Genomic DNA, 20,366 nt, shown 5'->3' with positions numbered 1-20,366 from the left:
CCAGGTCACCAGCCACTGTAGTGCAATCCATGAGGAGATTTATGGACCTCAAAGAGGAACTCCTTAAAGAACAATGTGTTGTTAATCAGTAACCCACTGAGTGAGCAAATGGGAAATGCTGAAGCTACAGTATTTCTCCTTTCCCTGGGAAAGTCTTGCTCAGTGCATCTTCAAGGATTTACTGGCCTCTCCCCCGAAGGTCTCTTTTTAATTTTTTTTCAAAGCAGTGCTGGTTAGTTATTTGGAATAGGGCTGGATGTAGATACAAGGTAAAAGGTAGGCTGTGCAGCCCTGCAGTTTGAGAGCACTGTGGTGTGCTGATGGCCTCAGCTCCAGCCCCATAGGACAGCACTGTGCTGCTCTCAGCAAATGAGATGTGGAAACTTTCATTTCTCTGCTTGAAGAGATTTACTTGTACATCTCTAATGTTCAGAAAACTGCTCTACCTGATGAAATGCTGGGTATGCTGGTGTCCTCTGCTTTTCTCTCATCCAGCATCCATCCTAAAGTATGCCAGAAAAGGTGGAACAGCTTTTACAGGGATAATGTGAGAGTCTCAGCCACCCCAGAAAGACCAGCAAGAATATGGGGTATGAAGAAAACATAATCACTTAAGAAAGATAGAGGCATGGAATTCTTGTATCCCATAACCTCAGTTCTTGTGAAATGTGATACTGAGCATGTCAGTCTAGACTGTAGGATTCTGGCTATGTAGGGAAACACAGAAGGTTCCTCTGTAGCACACAGGAGACATATGCACCCTGAAGTAGATATTAGAGAAAGAAAGAGGAAGGAAAAAAAGGTCAAACAAAATCAAAGACAAGTTAGACAGATTCTTACTTGCACAGGCCACTGCTCCTCTGTAGGGAAGATGGATACTTCTTCCAGTCAAGTTTGAAAAAGCATTGAAAGCCCCAGCTGTCAGATGTGTGAGTTGAACAGAGGTATGGTTTGTTCAATAAACCCCAGCCACTGGGACTGAGGAATACTCTGCTGTGGATCTCAAAAGAGCCTGAATGTGAGATACATTTTACCATGGCCTGCTCACAGTGTTAGCACGGTTTATTCCTGTGTGTGCAGAGAAGTTGGGCTTTAAATGTTCGGGGAACTCCACAAAAAAAATCTTAGGCTTGTTTACGTGTCTCTGGATTTAGGTAGCAGGAGAATAAGGGTAAATCATATTTCAAAATAATGTAGCTAATCTGATTTAGATACCCTAGTTCTGTTTATCTGATCCAGTCCAAAGCTCTGGATTCCATTTCTGTCTTAAAAGAGAGAAGTGCACTGTAATTGCATAAGTATGAGATGTCCAAACATTGTAAGGGAAATAATGTGTAAAAAAATAGGCAGCTTTGTATCCAGCTGAAAAATTCAAAACTGAGCATGAATACTTCCCTGCTGAAATAGGAAAATATTTTGCAGCTGTGCTAAGTCATGCCCAAGATAACAATTTTCTGCATGTATTTGGGAAGTGAATACTGTCACAGTGATACTCGTAACAGAAAGAAAAAAAAATTAACGATGGAAATTGTGATGATGATGGTGATGACAGTGGATGTACCTCCAAACTCAAGATAACATGGAATTAGGGCAGGTACAAAGAAGATATGAGATAGAAAAACCCAAGCATATTTAACACTGTCTTCAGCTACAAATTAATCCACTTTTAACAAGCAAGAAAATTTAAATTTTACTGGAATTCTTTTCACTTGTACAGTATTAAATATATCATATGTGCATGTTACTATAACATGATATCCAGATCAATTACAGTCTTGATGCAAGTTTGAGAAGTATGTAATAGGTGTTTGAGTCTGTGTTCTGTAACAGGAAGATGAAAAAAAGCTAGAAAACCTGTGGAATCCTTCTCTGTAAGTTAAAATACCTTGAGTGATGAGGAAAAAAAAATTTCTGTAAGCCTATCTTGCCTTTCTAATGGGAGATACATTTTGACCTGCTGAAGTGTGTTTCTTGTGTGCCTACTACAAGTAGTCCCAGGGAAACCGCACCTGACTTTCCATGCTGTGTGCTTCCAAAAAGTGCCAGGACACCTTGGTCTTTCTCAGAGTCTGCATTTTTCTGTAATTAGATAATGAAAAGGAAGATATGGAAGTGAGGAATTGAAGTTACAAGCCCATCAGATAGTAGTGAGCAATTTATCAACCAGTACATTTTACTTCATTTTATAGAATCATAGAATATGCTGAACTGGAAGGGAGTTTTCAAGATAATCAAGTCCAGCCCATGGCCTTACACAGGAAACCACAAGAGTCCCACCATGTGCCTGGGAGTTTTGGACTACCATTGTCCAAACGCTTCTTGAACTCTGTCAGGCTTGGTGCTGTGACCACTTCCCTGGAGAGCCTGCTCCAGTGCCCAATCACCCTCTTATTGAAAAACTTTCCTGCTATCCAACCTAAACCTCCCCTAACTTAGCTTCATGCCATTCTCTTGAATGCTGTCACTGGTCATGACAGTGAAAGATCAGTACCTGCTGCTTTCCCTCATGAGCAATATTGACATATTTTACTGCTCTCTGCAGTAAACACGGAGAAAATACATAAATACACACAAGAACAAACACACACTGACATGAAGTTTATACTGCCATTTGTTTGAAGTCTCACCCTTCAGAAGGATTATAAACTGAAGTGAACAATGTGGTTTAATTCAGATAGGAGTGAAGTCATGGTTGTGTTCATATGTGTGCATGTGTTTGCCTGTGTAAAAATCTGGCATAAGAAGAGTGAGTTTTTTTGCAGGAAAGAATGAAGTTTTTGTGCTTAAAGGAGCAAATTTACAGATTATAATGGTCACACACATCCTGTGTCTGATAAACATTCAGCTTATATTTCCAGGAACAATAAAATTTCATGTACTACTGCTCAACACAGGAATTATTTTTTTTACATATCTCCATGCCACTGACTCTCTTGTAAGTTAATCTCATCTCTCATCAATTTTTCACCAGCTTCACTCTGATGTTGATAAAGGAGATGGTTCCATCAAATACATCTTGTCAGGCGAAGGGGCAAGTTCCATTTTCATTATTGATGAGAACACGGGGGATATTCATGCTACAAAGAGGCTGGACCGAGAGGAGCAGGCCTACTACACGCTCCGAGCACAAGCTCTAGATAGGCTGACTAATAAACCCGTGGAGCCAGAGTCTGAGTTCGTCATTAAGATTCAGGACATCAATGACAATGAGCCAAAATTTCTGGATGGTCCCTACACTGCTGGAGTTCCTGAGATGTCTCCTGTGGGTAAGTGCAAAGTACACTGTTGGTGTTGTGGGAAATTTGTTCCTATTGCCTTTTTAAAAGTTTCATTATTTTTTTACTGTTTCGCACTAAGCTACTTAATTATCTATGAGGCACCTGCAACAGTTAGATATTTCAAGACTAAACTGGAAATAACATGCTAGATTAAGTATTTACCCTTTCAAAAATGTTGTGAAACTCAAATAGCTCTGCAAGGATTCAGATAACCATTTTATGGTGCATTTCTCATTCCAGGGCCCAGAGGCTTTGTTTTATCATTCCCATTAGCAGTAACAGGTTTCACACCTATGTTACGGCACTCAGAGGTTGTAATTTATAATTTCATTCAGATAAGGTCTTTTCATAACCAGCTCCTCAAGTTCCTAATAGTGAATAGCATAATTTTTTTTTAAATTTTGCACATTTTAGTAATAGTTTGTTGGATATTTCTTTCTTACACTGAAATTCCATTTTCTGGGGAATGTAGGCAAGCAGCAGGAACTGGGGTACAACTTGAGATAGTTCAAAGTTCTACTGAAATCAGAGAAGAATGGGTCTTAGAGGCTTCAGACCCTTTGCTGGAAACTAAGAACGGCTGATTTTTCCTGAATTTGAATTAGGGAAGAATTTCAAAATCAAATCCACTGTCTCTTCCTTATAAAGTGACCAAATGCTCATCCATTGTCAGGTGCCACTGTTCCTTTGAAAGCTGACTCTTCCAGACCAGATTAAGGCTTGGCCCTGAGATGTTTCAGTAAATGTCACTTTAAGATGAAATCATAAATGCAAGCACAAAAAAACCTGACCAATCAAACAAACAAAAACAAGAAGAAAAAAAAAAAAAAAACAAAACAAAACAAACCAACTCTACTTTACTACAAGTATGTGTATGGGAAGGCCCACTTCCACCTGAGAGAGTTCTGTGCTGATTGAAATAAAGATTTTCTTTGTTTAACTGATTTTAAACCATATTAAAATGTAGTACTCTTACAGTATGGCTGGACATAAAATTTGCTATAGTTTCCTCAGTATGATCTCCTGTGTTTTTGAATGTTAAACAATGCATCTAAATTAGAGCTAGAGAGAAAAAAACTTCCCTACCTAAGTGCCCTGCAGCAATCAGTTGCAAACATTGCTTATATATTTGAAACTCAGCTTAGTCAATAGAAGATAAGTAACACATTGCTAATGAGTTTTCTATAAATTTATTTTCCTAAGTAATGAGCATAGACACTATTTCTCATTGATACTTGGCATTTGCTCATTGTCACTTGAGCGCTATGTGGATGGCTGAAGAGGCAGTACTAGCCTTGGAAGAAAGATACCACAGCTTTTGCAGAGTAACAGGGTGGAGATGAAGTTGTGATATGATGCTAGGAACTTTTTACTTCTGAACTTTGAAAAAATCTAGACAAGAGATAATCTAAGAGTGTAAAACCTAAATAATACCCCTGAAAAATATGTTGCATAAAAATAAATTTGCTTTTTCTTAATCAAGATGGTCTTTTACTTTAGAATAAGATTATTTAAGAAAGGTATAGCATGCAGCAACTATTAGAATTTTTTTCACTTTTGTCTTATGACCTGAAAAGAAATTATCTCCATATTTCACGTTTGCATTTCTCACCCCTGTCTTTTCTTGCACTGGCATATTGATGTACAGACAACTTCTACAGATATATGAGGTTTACTTACACATACAAATCCATGCGTCTACTCCTACCTATGCTCCATTTGTTTCAAAAATATATTGGAAATCAATCTGTGGGGAGTGCACAGTGTGCAGTGGAGAACATAAGGACAATTTTTCAAAATGAGGTGCTTTGCATATTTTGTTGAATCTTTAAATCATAAAGGAGTAAAAGATATTTTCTCCCACATGGACTGTGCAACACCAAATGTATTTTCGATTCGGGTAAGTATTATGCCAAGTTATTAACTGAGACTAGTGCACTCTCTGAAGTTTGTGTCAACTAAGGGTGGTTTCAGATTCATGAACTTCCTGAAACTGCACATTTTAAACATCTTCATGTTAGTATCACACACCTAGCAAATACTGCATTGTTACAGAGTTAAGGATTAACATGAAATTCCTTTGTCACACTTTGTCGCACTTTGTCGCATTTTTGCCTTACATAGTTACAGCAATTCATACTTTATTCACATAACATAATTTTTAATTAATCACCTAGAGCACCCATGAAATATTAAGGAGATACAAAGTATCTCTCTCCTATTTTGTTTAAAATTGTATCCATGACAAGGATTTTTAATTGGGTATTAAAGGAAATGAAAGAGATCACAGGATTATAAACCCAAATTAACTGTAAAGCTAGGAAAACTATAACCTTTAACCTACAGACTGGTTATGCAAGTATAATTGTTCTGTATTTTATTTGACAAATATTTTTGGACATTATCTAAGGCTAATTGAAGTCAATCTCTTCTTTTATTTGAAATGACTTCAGGTCAGGTTTAAATTATATTTGGGTCAGGCCCAATTATATTGATTATCCTGAACAAAGTAAATATCTTGATGGCTTATAAATCTATTCGTGGCAAAACCCCCAAAGATATGGCTTATCTGAAAATCATAAGGATTTGTTTTTGTCATGTTTTTTTGAAGTGTGTCTGATACTTAAAAAACTGAGTAGCATTATATTTCAGACAAAAGGATACAGATCTGTTTGAGTTATAACCAAGGGAAGTAGGGATGAGAATTCCAATGCCCATCATAGTTTTGTTTTGTTTAATCTTCTTTGCTCTCCAGCCATATCAACAGCTTTGCTTGTTACCCAGCACAACAAATATCTCTCTTGCCATTTATTACCCCTGACTGTGATGGATAGAAATATTTGATTTATATAACAACGTAAAGCACGCAAAAGCACTGTGTCAGGCTTACATCCTTGATACAGTGTGTAGTGGGCTTTGAGAACCTGCATGAAGTGTCTCTCCAGGCACAAGCCACCTCTCCTTCCCTTTGTCTGACCTTGCTGATTATCTGAGACCATTCTTGAGATTTTTTTCCGAGTGAAGGCAACATAACGAGGCTGTGGGAAGGGAGGGAGGAGCTGAAGAGGGTTCTGACTCTCCCCTTTCACACTCCTGGAGGGGAAAGGCTGTGGAAGCATTGCTGCATCAGCTGTGGGTGAGACCTGGTGGTGGAAGCATAGAAATACCAGAAGGAACCAAGCAGAACTAGTCTGGATTGTTGTACATAAGGATCATGCAGAAATTCTGGATAACTTGATAGTAAAGGTGTTTAATGTTTTTAGTAGCAGCTGATACCACGTAGAGATGTCATGCCATCATGGAATGGTTTTGTATGTTAGACATAGTGAACATCATTAATTGATATAAATTAATACTTTTAATAACTGACTGCCTTAAAGGTCTATTTTCAATTTGTTTATGTGGCTACAATTCAATTGATAAGAGTTTGTGCAGTTTAAAAATTATGCATTTGGTAAATTATTCTAGTTTTAGAAACCAGTTTTATTTTGAATGATCTCACCAATATTAAAACAGAAGTCAGAGAATCATTTCTCATAAAACATTATTTCGAAATTTGCATAAAATATCCTGCAAGTTACTTGCAAGCTTTCTAGAAAGCTCTGTAGAGGTTTCTAATATAATGCACTTATAGATTCAAAATGGATCCATTAGATTTCCCAATGGAAATTGAGTTGAAGGATCTCCAACTCAAATTTTAGCAACCAGTTTAGCTTTTTCTCTTCCTATCACAGAAAAGGTTAATCTCTGCAGTGTCAGAAACATTGTTGAGCCTTGACTTGGCTAAATTTAAGTACAAATAGCATTCTAAATATAAGATCCTCTCTGCAAATATCCTCCCATCCTTTTACCTTAATATCAGAGTTAATAGGTCAAGTTCTGAGATTACTGTAATTTAGTAATCTCTATCAATATCTAGTAAACATTATGTTACAAATTATCTTTAAAAATATTGAAAATAAAACCAGGAATCTGTACCAGTCACACAGAATTGAGTCTGTAACTACTATCAAGAAAAGAATTGTGTGGAGCATTTTAATAAGCAGCACAGATTTTTTTCTCAGTATTTGCTACAATTGTTGAAAAGGTTTATGATGTTGCTACATGTAGAATTCCTTTTAATGAACTGATATCCAAGTTTTGTTAAAAAGACATAACTGTAGAGAAAATATTTTTGAGGAATCCATACTTACAAATGAAAGCCATTTTTAAAATAAATAACACATGCTTATTTTTTTAACTCATACAAAATGCACAAATATTTTGTAAGTAATATCTCTAACTAATATTTTAAGTTATAGTTGCAAAGCACAGTTGATATTAAGACACTAATGAAAGTTGGGGGTAGGGTCAGTGTCCTGTCTACACTTGCACTCCAGGGCTCTGAACAAATTGACTAAATTAGATCTACTGGAACACTCATTTTGTTGGGTGGAGTAAAGGTGTGGTACCATTTGTTGACTGTCCCTGTTACCTGTCAGTCCTAGCCTTGGATGCAGGTATGGCAGCTGATTGTCTCTGCTGGAGGGTGAGGCAAAGCATCCACAGACACAAGGAAGACAATTTAAGTGCAGGAGCACAAACTCTTCTCAGGTGATGTACTTGGAACTACAATGTGACTACCCATTTTCCCTCACTTCTAAATTTATTTACTGTCCATAAGTATCCCCAAAACTTTATGATTTGGGGTTTTTTTATAGGGAAGTAAGTATTTTAGTTTGACATCAATCCATTGCAGAAAGATTAGAACAGCAGTACATGGCAGTTATCCTACTCTGAAGGAATTCCTGTTCTTCAAGAGCAATCTGCTTCTTCTGGAAAAAATCTCAGGAAATCCACAAATACAGCTCTTTCTGTGCATTTGTTTCCTTGGAACAGATTTCCTACACATAGGACTTTTCACATAATTAGAATACCTTCTGTTATCTTGCATATTCTTGAAAAAAGTGGTGTGCAGAAATCTCCCTCTCAGCATGGGGCTTCAAAAGCTCTTTTTTTTTTTTTTAATTTTTTTTGGTGTGTGTGCAATTAACAAAGAAATAATGACAATATAATGGGTTTTAGTTTTAGATCTTTCCCCCACTGATGTTTAGAAGAAGTTGATTAGCACAGAGGGCCTGGAAAAGTACCATTGCTTTTTAGTTACTGATTACATTTAAATGGAATTATCACAGAAAGATTTGATGTTAGAATTTCTACTTAAAACCCACCCTTTTCTGAAGGATTCATGTGTTTTAGGAGAGACACAATCAAATTCAGATAATGACTTTATTCATTTCCTGAAATGTAGAGGGTTTGTTTGCTACATCAATAGATTTTTACAGCAAACAAGCACTTCTAAACTTGCAGTATTTTGAAAATGTCCGTGCTGAGATTGCAGAGCTTGTAATTTCTTTGATCTTGTATTGGTCTGGGGCCCTTGAAAGCAGCAAGAGCAGGGGGAAAGACATAACTGTGTGAGAGGTTTATAAGCACTTTTGCCAATATTTGCGGACATTGTAAGCTTCATTGGCAGGGCTTAGTGACTTTGTAAGTGTGGTAAGCCTGGCTTTCACAAAGAACACAGGATGTCAAACAGTCATTACTGTACCCTTGTTCTCAAAAGCTGGATAGACTTTGCCAAGTTTAAAATAGGTCCCTGTATGAAATTACATCATAGAGTAATCTGTAAAATCACTTTGACATAGTGAATCAAAGCTCTTAGTTACTGGTGAACAGAAAATGGATGTATTTTTAGGTCCCAAAACTGATAAAAGACTTGATGAATTAACTAGCAATCTTCTTTTTAAAATTTCTATCTACTTAATAGTTGCATGTGAAATTTCAGGTTGGGAAAAACCTTTTCCCTGTCCAAAAATATTAGACCGGTCACAAGACAGAAAAATTGCATTTAAATGGAATTGCAACGCCACTACTTTGTCATGGATACTTCGGGAATAGAGATCAGGAATGTTGGCTAATTAGGCCATTATCCCAATAAATTTGTTTTACGAATGATCATTTCTGGTCAGAATTCTTTCAAGCAGGACCCATCCTTTGCAGTCTGTTCCATTTTATGGAGGGCTGCACTTAATCCTTGCTCCAAAGTTTGAGTCCTAGGTTCCATTTACGATGTCCTACTTAACTCAGAATGGAAAAGATGAGGAAAATGGATGAGTGATATACTATAAAAGGTAAAAAGAATTTCAGAGCTTTCTCCCATTTCCTGAACATTCCAAGTAAAACTGACCAGAATACTATTTATGTTAAGTTCAACATGGACACTTGCTATTGCAGTTTATTCTTAAAAAGTCATTTCAAGGCTTGCTGGTCTCATTTTCAGGTGTCAAAAGCTTGTCCTTTCAGAAAATGAACGTTGTGTTTAAAAAATGCTTCTCTCTAATTGTGTGAATAAATAAAGTCTATGAAGCAATCTGATCCTCTCTTGAAGATTTTTACTGAGCATCTGCCAACTTGATACAATATTAATTTGCAGTCTCACCTCCAAACGGGTCCCTGTGCTGGTCAATGGAAGGTCTGAATGTTACAGACAATCTGCCAGTGAGAAAAAATAATCTTTTCTGTCTATCAAAGGATGGTGACCATGGCCAAGGCCCTGGCTCCATGTGTTATTTTATTCTGCTCTCAGCATACACCATGAAAGCTGTTGTCTAGAACAAAACAAATGGGAACTGACATGCAGAACATAATGAATAGGAGATGGATGCAGAATGAGATCCTCACAAAACATAACCTTCTTGTTAGCCAGTTAGAAATTTTTCTTTCTTATTTCTGTTAAAATAGAGACATTTTTTGCTTGAGGGATCTTTACACAATAGATAACCACCACAATTGATATTGCAGATATATTGAAGGAAATCAGTATTGCAAATTATTGAGTGAAATTATTGCTTTTTAAAGGAATTTAGAGATCACTTTCACCAGATTTTCTCTGAGCTGAGACAGAAACTCTTCAGCCATCTCTTTATGAAGCAGTAAACAATTCTATAGACTAACAATAATTCTGTGTACATTTATCAAAATTTGTAAAACGTATATGTATGTATATTTGAATTTCTTATGAGTTATTACAATTTCAGCAAGCAGACTTCTCTTTAAAGGAAAACTACTACTACTGTATTTCATACTCAAAAAAACTTTAGGCTTCACCATCATTACTGAAATTTTGCTGACACATCCTCCACCAAAGGCAGAGATAGAGAGGAGGAGCTAATGAGTGAGATGATTTTACTGCTGTGAATCAATGCTTGTGACTACTTGGGAAGATGGAATTCTGTAGTAGCTGATACTACCGGTTTACAAATAAAAACTGATTCAGTAAACAGAGTCAGCATGGAAACGATGAGCAGTTGGGAGAAGCCACCTCACACTGTTCCAGATATGTACTGGCACAGCATATAGAGTAAGTGTAGTTCAGATTTTTCTCTCTTTCGTGTGCAACAGTCCCTCAAACATTTTACAGGTACCTCTGTGGTTCAAGTGACAGCCACTGATGCAGATGATCCTACTTACGGCAACAGTGCTCGAGTGGTTTACAGCATATTGCAAGGACAGCCTTACTTCTCTGTGGAGCCCAAAACAGGTAAATGTACATAAACCCTTTGCAGTAATGTTGAGAAAAAGAGGAAAGTGTTCATTATAACTTGCTAGGAACTTATTAATATGACCACATTGTTAATTGAATGCATTCGTGTTTTATTGATATTTAATCTCTTATTGTTTAGAATGCATTATGAAAGCCATACGTCTGAGCTATGTAATAAAGAGACTTTGCTGGAATGGAATTTATTATTTTTTCAATCTGCCAGCTAATTGGTGTGCTGCCCATTGTCATCTCTCTTTTCAGTGAAAATTTCAAAATTCATTGAACATTTTTGCAGATTTCAGAAATACCTAAATGTCACACAGTCAGGTTCCATAAGAATATATTTAAGGCTCAATTACTCTCCATTCTACTTTTCAAAGTGAAGTTTAGTTGTGGAAAATGAATCCCTTCTTATTAATTTGAAGAAGGACACACTGTGCTTCTTATGCTTGTCAGATATAATATTTTGCGGCCACTTTCAAAACATATTGCTAGTGAAGCTTTGTTTTTATAATTTTCTTGAAATGTGAATATTTTTAAGCCACAACAAAATGCAACCTTTAATCTTCTGTTGTTTTTATAAATATTACCCATTCTGCTGGACTTTTCATAATGCAGGAAAGTAGGTTTTTGTTCATTTCAATTTAGTGCTTGAGCCTTCACTTACACCTACCAAGAGAAGAGTTATAATCTTCATTTTGGGTATAACCAAGCTGAGACAAAAGAGAAAAAATATCACCCTTTTAATTATAAACGATCCATGATATGAATCAGACCTGAGTCCCAATATTGTGACCAAAAAAGTCACACTCTATTTAGCAGCATCTAAATTTGCAGAAATAACTACTATAATTATCTCCATATTGCAGCAGATCCATGCTCAGCAGGGATATATAGCACTGTCCTTTTCCCTCCAATGAGTATTATTCATAGGTTTTCTCTCTTTTTCTCCCTCTCCATGTGTGCTTATATACCATGTATGTTGTGATGATGGCTACAGGCAACCAGTGAAAAATAATATGGTAGTTTCTGTTAAATAAAAATATTGAAGAATTCAGACTGAAATGTTTGCATACATTTTCCTCACTTTGATGTGATACTCAAATTTCCTGTGTGCATGACAGTTTGCTTCCAAATGACTGGGTAACTTTACCTGGTAATTTAACTATGACAGGAAAAGCAAAGTAGAAACAATAACACTATTAAATTGTATATTAATTGCATTTTCACACATCTTGAAAAATGGGTGAAATAGTGCCAGGCAGTCCGTTGGTGAAATAAATGTTTCAATCCAAAGGTGATTAATGACAAGTCCAACATTCATAAGGGGAAAAAGAAATAAAACTCTAAGCTAACATTCAACAAATAGCAGATGAAGAGATATGTGTCCCCATGTGCCTCTTCTTTATTTAGTTTGTTTATGTTTCTTTTACTGCTGACACTAAGTGCTGGAGTAGCAAACGGCTGCCTCTCTGGAAATCAGGGTTAGCAGCTGTATTATGTACTGGGCATGAAATATTCATAAAATCATCATATTTTGAGAAGGCATATTTATTTTTTGATGCATATCAGCAGACCTGAAAGAATAAAACGTGGAATTTTCTTCTAGTTTTCATTTCATGTCAATTAATTACATATTGTTAATTATGCAGATTATCAAATGGACATAACAAAAAATACTTCAGGTATTTAAGTATTTTATTACTAAATAAAAAATTTCTTTATTGTGCCAGTGTTTTAGAAGTGGACATTGGTAAACCCAATATATGGCAAAATAAGGTCATTTCATGTATCTGCAAAGTGTGGCATGTTATCAGTATTGGTAAGAGTTAATGTCTTGAATAGGTATCCAAAAGATAGTGAAATGAATCTTGACCTTAGAATTTTAAAGAATGAATGCTGAATATTCTGTTTTTCCTAGCTCTAAAAGAGTGGGAAATCAAATACAGAAAATTACATCTTGCAGGGAAGGAAGTGTTACCCAAGACATTTTGAAGACCAGGTCAGGGAGAAGACACTTGAAAAACACAATCATGCACTGTGTTACCAAGTAAAGAAAAATTGATGGGTTTGGTGACTATTTAAAATAAGCTTATGGTATGTCAGTGCAACTCCTAGTCAAACCCTGTTATATTAGTGTTGGAATTAAGTCATTCCACTCTTGCTGCAATCACTGATCTGCCGTTACCTTTTAAAGGCAAACTCAGCTTTTACAGCAGCATATTTTTGCTTGTGTGATCCTTGACACCTTGTCTTTCTGCAGGTGTTATCAAGACTGCCCTTCCAAATATGGACAGAGAAGCCAAGGACCAGTACCTGTTAGTTATCCAAGCAAAGGACATGGTTGGGCAGAATGGGGGATTGTCAGGGACTACATCTGTGACTGTCACCCTGACTGATGTAAATGACAACCCGCCCCGCTTCCCACGCAGTAAGTTCCTTTGTCAATATGTGATTTGTAATATTATTCCTAAACACTGCTATTTTCCTTACACACTTCTATTTCTAAACAAAAAAGTGCTTATTTTCCATGTTAAGTTCTTTGTTAAACACTGACTGAAAAACTACATCATCATCATCATCATCATCATCATCATCATCATCATTATTATTATTATTATTATTATTATTATTATTATTATGTAAGCATCATTTTTCTTTGTCTCATGCATACCAGATCATTTGAAATGGCTTACAGCAGTAGGGACATTTATTGATTTATTTTACTTCCTCTCTGTGAATAAATAGACAAAAAAATAAATATCCTAATAGGTATTTCGGTCTTTCCAGTTAGGCTTCAGGATTCTTTAATTTGACCCTTGATCCTTTGTATTCCTTTGGCATTGACACATGCTTACAGGGTTTCCTTAAGAGTTAAATACCAAAGAGCTGGGAAGTCACCTTCCCTCCATTTCATGTTTTTGACCAAGGTGGCTCTCATCCTAACCTAAGAAAGGAGCACAGATTTGTATGCTCAAACCAGAAGTGCTCAGTTTATTCAAAGTGTTCTGTTTGGGGTCCTTTTTTATTAATAAAAAAAAAAAAAAAGCGTGGTAACATAGAAAGTAATATGAAGGATATATTCATGTCAGCTCCAGCTTCACCTCCAACGATGGAAAAAATAGATCTGTACATAATAGATTTCCTGTTATTTCAAGCCACCAACTGCTTGAAATAATAATAGAACAACTGAAGTTTCTTTTGAAGGTGAGGGTGTTATTGGCTACAGAATGCACTCTGATACCCTTTTGACAACAAATATATCATTTTCTGCTTGAATAAAAAGAGCTAGAATTGTCAAGATGGTGTATTTACTGATAAAGAAATTAATATATATTAGTTTCTAGTGATATTCAGATTGTGAACTGCCTAATCAAGATATAAACTATAGAATAATACGTTTTTATATTGATATTATTTTACTTATTTGCTTTTCTTTCCTCTTTTCTGGTAAACAAAGTAAAACTGCATTATCAGGGACTCATATTATGATTTGCATTTAAGTTTGGAATTTTATTTTTGCCTCTTTGCCTTATACTTCTAATGTAATATGAAGAAGTTATGCCTTTTGTACTTGGAGTCTATCATAAAGAAAGCTTAGCAAAAAGTGCAATTCTGTTTCAAAACTGAATAATATTTTCTTGTAGCCTGAGTAAATGTCCAGGCACATGATTTAAAGGAATGTAGATTTAAGAAAGCTAGATTTTAATTTTTTTTTAGCTTTCAGTCCCAGAATACTCTGAATTCATCAATTTTTTAAATTTTACAGGATCTTATCAGTATAATGTCCCAGAGTCTTTGCCAGTGGCTTCTGTGGTGGCCAGAATAAAAGCTGCAGATGCAGATGTTGGACCTAATGCTGAAATGGAGTACAAGATTGTGGATGGTGATGGCTTGGGAGTATTCAAAGTTTCTGTTGACAAAGACACCCAGGAGGGAATCATAACTATTCAGAAGGTGAGTCTGATTTTACCCTCTGGTTCTGTTTGGAACTCTTCAAGATGGGGGCAGGTAATGAGAGTATGAGCTTTTGTTTTTTAGAGCTTTGTCTGCTGTAAATGTTTCCATTGGTATATTTCATCTTGACTTGTGTGATTTTGAGGTTTTTAATGACTTACGCTGAAAAATATTCTGCATTTTCTTTGACAAGACCTGTATTTTTTGAGGTGTGCATTTTAAAGAACCGCATTTGAATGAGAATCTAAATTTTAGTCTCATTTATCTTTGTATTAAATAGTAGAAAGTGTGAAAATGTATCTTGCAGCAAAAATGAAAGCTCCAAATAAAAAATGGATCCTGAAATTAACTTTAAAAATAATTATCTGGATGTCTTTATTTGAGGTGGTACTATTCAGAAAGCACACATTATTAATTTAAAGTTATAAACAGTAAAAGTAGTAGGTTTACAAGATAATGTATTATTTAAAATATTATTTTAAAAAACCCTGAAAATTTTAATAATTTTAAAAATAATCTTTCTATATGTGCAGTTAGAAAGCATTATGGAACTGAAAGATCATGTAGATATAAAATTATTAAAACTAAGCTTCCTCATATTGCTGCAACACATTTTAGACTACCCTTTTAAGAAGAAAAAAATGTCCTCAAATATTTTTCAAGAAATTTTTTTTGAACAGTAGAAGAAATACAACACCTTAGAAGAATCTCTCATATAATTTCCTACTCTTAATATGTGAATGCTTGTCAAGTCCCTTTGTCATGCAGAGGGTGGTATTTCATGGCCTGGGCTTCCCACCCAGAGCTCAGCCTGCAGCTCCTACTGCAGCTGCTTACCCAGCTATCTACACTGAATGGATGCCTCAATAATTCCATATCCTTAAAGTGTAGGAATAACTTGGCATTTTGGAATACATGTACCTATGTTTCCAAACAAGGACCTATGTTTGTACATAGTGTTATTTCATAACAGATTTTTTTCCCCTAAATAGCCTTTAATCTTTGTAAACTTCACCTATCAGCTGGGATGCTTTTTTGTCTTGTTGTATTGGGGTTTTTTTCCCTTCTCTGGTGTATCAATTTCTTCTAGCAATATAAATTTTCAGTTATATTTCTCTTTGAAAGAATTTAAGAGTGTAAGATGTTGCAAAGCAATGGGCTAACTCTCTGATGCCCTTAACACCTATTGAGAGCTGGTAATCATCCATAGATGTCACAACAAATGAAGTATGTTCACCCTTGAAAGATCATAATATGTGTAATGTGAATCTTTTTTCAAGGAAAAAACATCCATCTTAGGCTTCTTACAAAATGTACTTCTGCTTAGCACATTTGAAATACAAATGGTGAAAAGTTAGTAGTCTTTTTGTTCAACAGCCAAATTCAGTGTGGCTCCTTCAGCTTGCTCATTTAAAGTTTTGGGCAAGGATTTGGGAGAAATGTGCTTATCCTAGAGGGAGAACATTTACCAGTGCCACAATGAGCAGCACTGAATCAGTCAGGGCCTTCAGTGATATAATATGAGAACTGGTGAGTTCATTTCCATTTTTTATTTTTTTATTTTTTAGTATGATTTTGTGGTCATGGTATTTGTTCCTGGAGTATCCTGATTTCAGTGCTATACAGTGGACCAAATAATTGCCATTTGTTATTTCTGTAATCATTTTAACGAGGGAGCTGAACTGGACTTTTCACTACTGAGTGTTTGTCCAGAGAAGAGCTCTATGAAACAGCTGTTAGAATACATCAAAAGGGTACGAATTTTTGACCTGATCAAATGATCTAATCTGCTAATAATTTTTATACCTACATTCTGCTATATTTTGACACAAGAATTAAGACTACTTTCTCTGCAGCGTTTGACTTTTCTCTAATTTTCCTACTATTTTTGACTTCTTTTCCTCTGTGTGGTAGGTAGTCCTTGGCTAGTGCAAGGTGCCCACCAAGCCAGTCTATTACCCTCTCTTCAGCAGGACAGTGTGTGAAAATGAGATGGAGAAGACCTTGTGGTTCAAGCAGTTTATGAAAGCAAAACTAAGGGTCACATGCATGCCAAGCAAAGCGAAAAACCAGAAGATCTTATTCCTTATGGAGATGCCCGGCTGCTTCCTGGGAAGCAGGGCTTCAATTCAAATAGCAATTGCTTCAGAAGGCAAAGGTTGTAAATAAGAAATGCCCACTCCCCCACTCCAACCTCCACTTTCTCTTAGGTTTTATATCAGATGCCCTACGGCATGGAATATCTCTTTGGTCCTTTTGGGTCCACTGTTCTGGCTGTGCTTCCTCCCAGGATCTTGCCCATCTGTGTGGGAAATGTTGGAGAGACAGCGCTGATGCTGTGCCAGTACTGCTTGGCAGTAGCCAAAAGCTGGCGTGTTGTCAATACCTTTCCAGCTACCAAAGCAAAGCACAATGCTGTTGTGCTGTGGGGAAAATTGACTGCCTTCACCCAAACCCTCACATACCCAAAGGTGATTTCCCACACTGAGGGCCACCTCCCGAACCTCAAGATGTCCTTAGCTTTTCATTTTGACTCCAGGGAACCTTGTGCTTTGCTGAAAGACCCTCCCTGCCAACCTTGTAGAGAGCAGTGTCTAGAAATGAGGAACTGAAGCACAGTGACTAGCAGGCAACTGCACTGTCTTCTGGACAATAAATTGAATTGAGACCATTATTTATAACTGTGTATGGAGGTTAAGGAGGTTTCAATCACTGAGCCTTATCTGCCAGATCACTATGGAGTCAGGTTATCCCTGCATGATAATTGTGCTTATTAGTTGGAAATCAGGGAAGAAATTAACTTTGTAGCTTGAAATCTGCCTAAAAATTTTACTGTCCAGCACATGATGTTCTGTACTCCTCTGAGTGCAATTAACTTTCTCTTTTTCATGCCCTAAAATCAGCTGAGGTATTGAGAAACAGCTCAGCCTCAAAATGCATGCCTATCCTTTTCAACTTCTGATTATTGATATGCTCAGATATCACATTTGCGTACACATTAGGCAGTAGAATGCCAAGGCAAAGACTTATGAAAAGGCACTCTTGGGTTCTGAATGCAAATGGGTGCTTTAGTTTTGCGCACTTCTGCTGCAATTGTACATAAAGCTCAGCAGGCTGGGCATGAAAATCACCGGCAGTAACTGAGCAGCTGAAGGCACTTCTCCATTCATTTTTGTGCTGGGTGTTGTTGGAGAAAGTTTGGCACCTGGTTATCCGAGTTCCACACACAAGCTGAGGATTTTGCATTCTGTTTTTAGAAGGATAACCACTTCAAGACAACTTTGAAAGTTGACTTCCTCACTCAACACTAACACTTCTTTTAACACATAAATTTAAGCATTAAATTTAAAAAAAGAGTTTTTGTAAGAAAGAAAAGAAAACTGCAGGAAGAGTACTGAGATTTAAGAACTCACCATGTAAAGATGGATTTTTATGTTCCTTTTTATTTTTATTTCACAGCATTCCTTTTATGGAATATTAAAGAAAAATGCCCAGTGAATGAGCAAAAATTGCAGGAAAATGATCTTGTTTGAAGCAGAGAGACACCAAGTACCATGATATTAGAATGAGAAAAGTGTTACATGGTTAGGTGTATCTCAAGATTACTGGTGAACAGATTTGAGTGTGTTTAATTTTTTGTTTTGGATTGTTTTCTATTCCTGTTTGAACACATTTTTTTCTCTGTACCCTGCAACAAAGAGATTTCATAACATCACGAGCCAGTGGGGAAAAAAAAACGTTTTTACTATTAATAGTGATTTTCTTTGAAATTTATGCAGTGTATTCCTTCCTTTATAACTCTTCTGCCTTGTTATACACCCAGATATCTCTCTGGCTTGCACAGTTTATTCAGGATTTTTCTCCTAACACTTTGAGAACAGTGCTATTTTCTGAATAATAGTGGTAGTTCTGCTCATAGTTCTTGCAGCCATGGCAGGACTAGGGATTACATGTTCCTGAACATGCTAGTACTGTTGCTACCTAGTGCCTAATGTCAGTGTGGATTGACTATTAGATTAAACCTCAGCTCAAAATCACATTTTGGCAATAGTCTGGCGCTCCTGTAATTACTCCCTTGACCATATGGAAAGAGACAAGGGAAGAATGCTTTCTCTGTGTCATTATCCACTTGGTCTTTGTCCTTTCCAAGAGTAAAGAGCAGGACTGGACTACACCTTATGCAGCACAACTAAGAAGCATGTGTGCTTCTATCCCTGTAGAGTTTTTGCAGCCCTATGGGCTTTCACATACTCATCACACCTTATTTTATTTTATCTCAGTTAGGATACTTGAATCAAAATTGAATGAATGAGATGAGTAGTTCACGTATTTCAGGAAGTTGCTTAATTTCCTTCAAAACAAAAAAACACTACCCCCAAACAAAAAACCCAAACCCAAATAAACCAATCAAACAAAAATGAATAAACAAAAAACCTCACACACAGAATTTTAAAAATATTTGGGACAAGGACTAATTTTGTTCATTATTTATGGCTTACGTAGTGACAGCAGATTGTGTTTGGGTAGAATTGGTTTCTGTAAGATTAGAGAAGCTCAAATTTCATCTAATGCCAAAAGCTAGTAAAACAGTATTGAAGCATTTACTTAGTTATTGGCACTAAAAAAAAAAAAAATCTACTCTCTTCTGCAATACATTAACCAATTCGTATGCAAAGCATGTATCCAGCATGTGTCTACAATGGTGTATAAAAGTGTGTGAATCGTTTTTAGACTATTTCCAGCCATTTCATTACCTGAAATAGGATATGAAAAATTCTAGAAGACAAACTTTGACTTTCTTTTTCTTTGTCTTTCCTCTTTCTTCAGAAGTTGTAAATAACATGTAAATGAGACCTGTAAGTAAAATTCTCTGCTTAAACAAAGGGTGGGAAATTGGTAGGAAAGCTAATAAGGGTCTTTTCCTGTAACCTACTATATTCATATAATTTGTGGCCTAGCAGTTTCAAGTCCCTGTGGAAATCTTCCTACTTCTTTATTTACTCACTTTCTCTTTTGTTAAATAATACTAACAAATAAATGAAAAGTTCTCACTTGTCAAATGAAACAGAAGAAATTTTTCTTATTTTTATCCTTTTTGGAGCAGTTCATGCTACAATTCTGATGTTGCAAATAATATGAGTTTGGCTAATCTCTGCACTGTAGCTCAGTCTTTTGGTAATTCATAAAATGGAGCAGAATAGAAGAGAATAGAATCATAAGATAGCATAATTAAGGTTGGAAGAGACCTCCAAATTCATCAAATCCAGTCTTTGATCAAATACCACCATGTCAGTTAAACTATAGTGGCACATCCAGTCATTTCTTGAACACTTCCAGGGATGATGATTCCCTGGGCAATCTGTTTCTAGGCTTAAGTCCCCTTCCAGTGAAAAACAATCTTTGTAATGTCCAGCCTGAACCTTTACCTGTCACATCTTGTATCTGTGTTGTCTAGTATTATCCCTAGTTACCTGGGAGAAGAGGTTGACCCCCACCTCAATGCAATCTCTTTTTAGGCAGTTGTAGAAAATAATGTCCCCTCTGAG

At 36.2% G+C, this 20,366-nt stretch overlaps 1 protein-coding gene across 1 annotated transcript in view; it reads left to right on the top strand.

Moving 5' to 3' along the window:
• CDH7 (cadherin 7) overlaps positions 1–20,366 on the top strand; it is an 83,460-nt gene that overhangs the window by 36,515 nt on the left and 26,579 nt on the right. The window contains exons 3-6 of the mRNA XM_058026028.1: positions 2,972–3,266; positions 10,741–10,860; positions 13,127–13,294; positions 14,633–14,820. Coding sequence (XP_057882011.1) covers positions 2,972–3,266; positions 10,741–10,860; positions 13,127–13,294; positions 14,633–14,820 — 771 coding nt within the window. The remainder of the gene's footprint in view (positions 1–2,971; positions 3,267–10,740; positions 10,861–13,126; positions 13,295–14,632; positions 14,821–20,366) is intronic.

This window comes from Melospiza georgiana, chromosome 1 (assembly GCF_028018845.1).
Source record: "Melospiza georgiana isolate bMelGeo1 chromosome 1, bMelGeo1.pri, whole genome shotgun sequence".
Taxonomy (NCBI): Eukaryota; Metazoa; Chordata; class Aves; order Passeriformes; family Passerellidae; genus Melospiza; species Melospiza georgiana.
The sequence above is the reverse complement of the archived record's forward strand: the minus strand, read 5'-3'. Positions and strand labels throughout refer to the sequence as shown.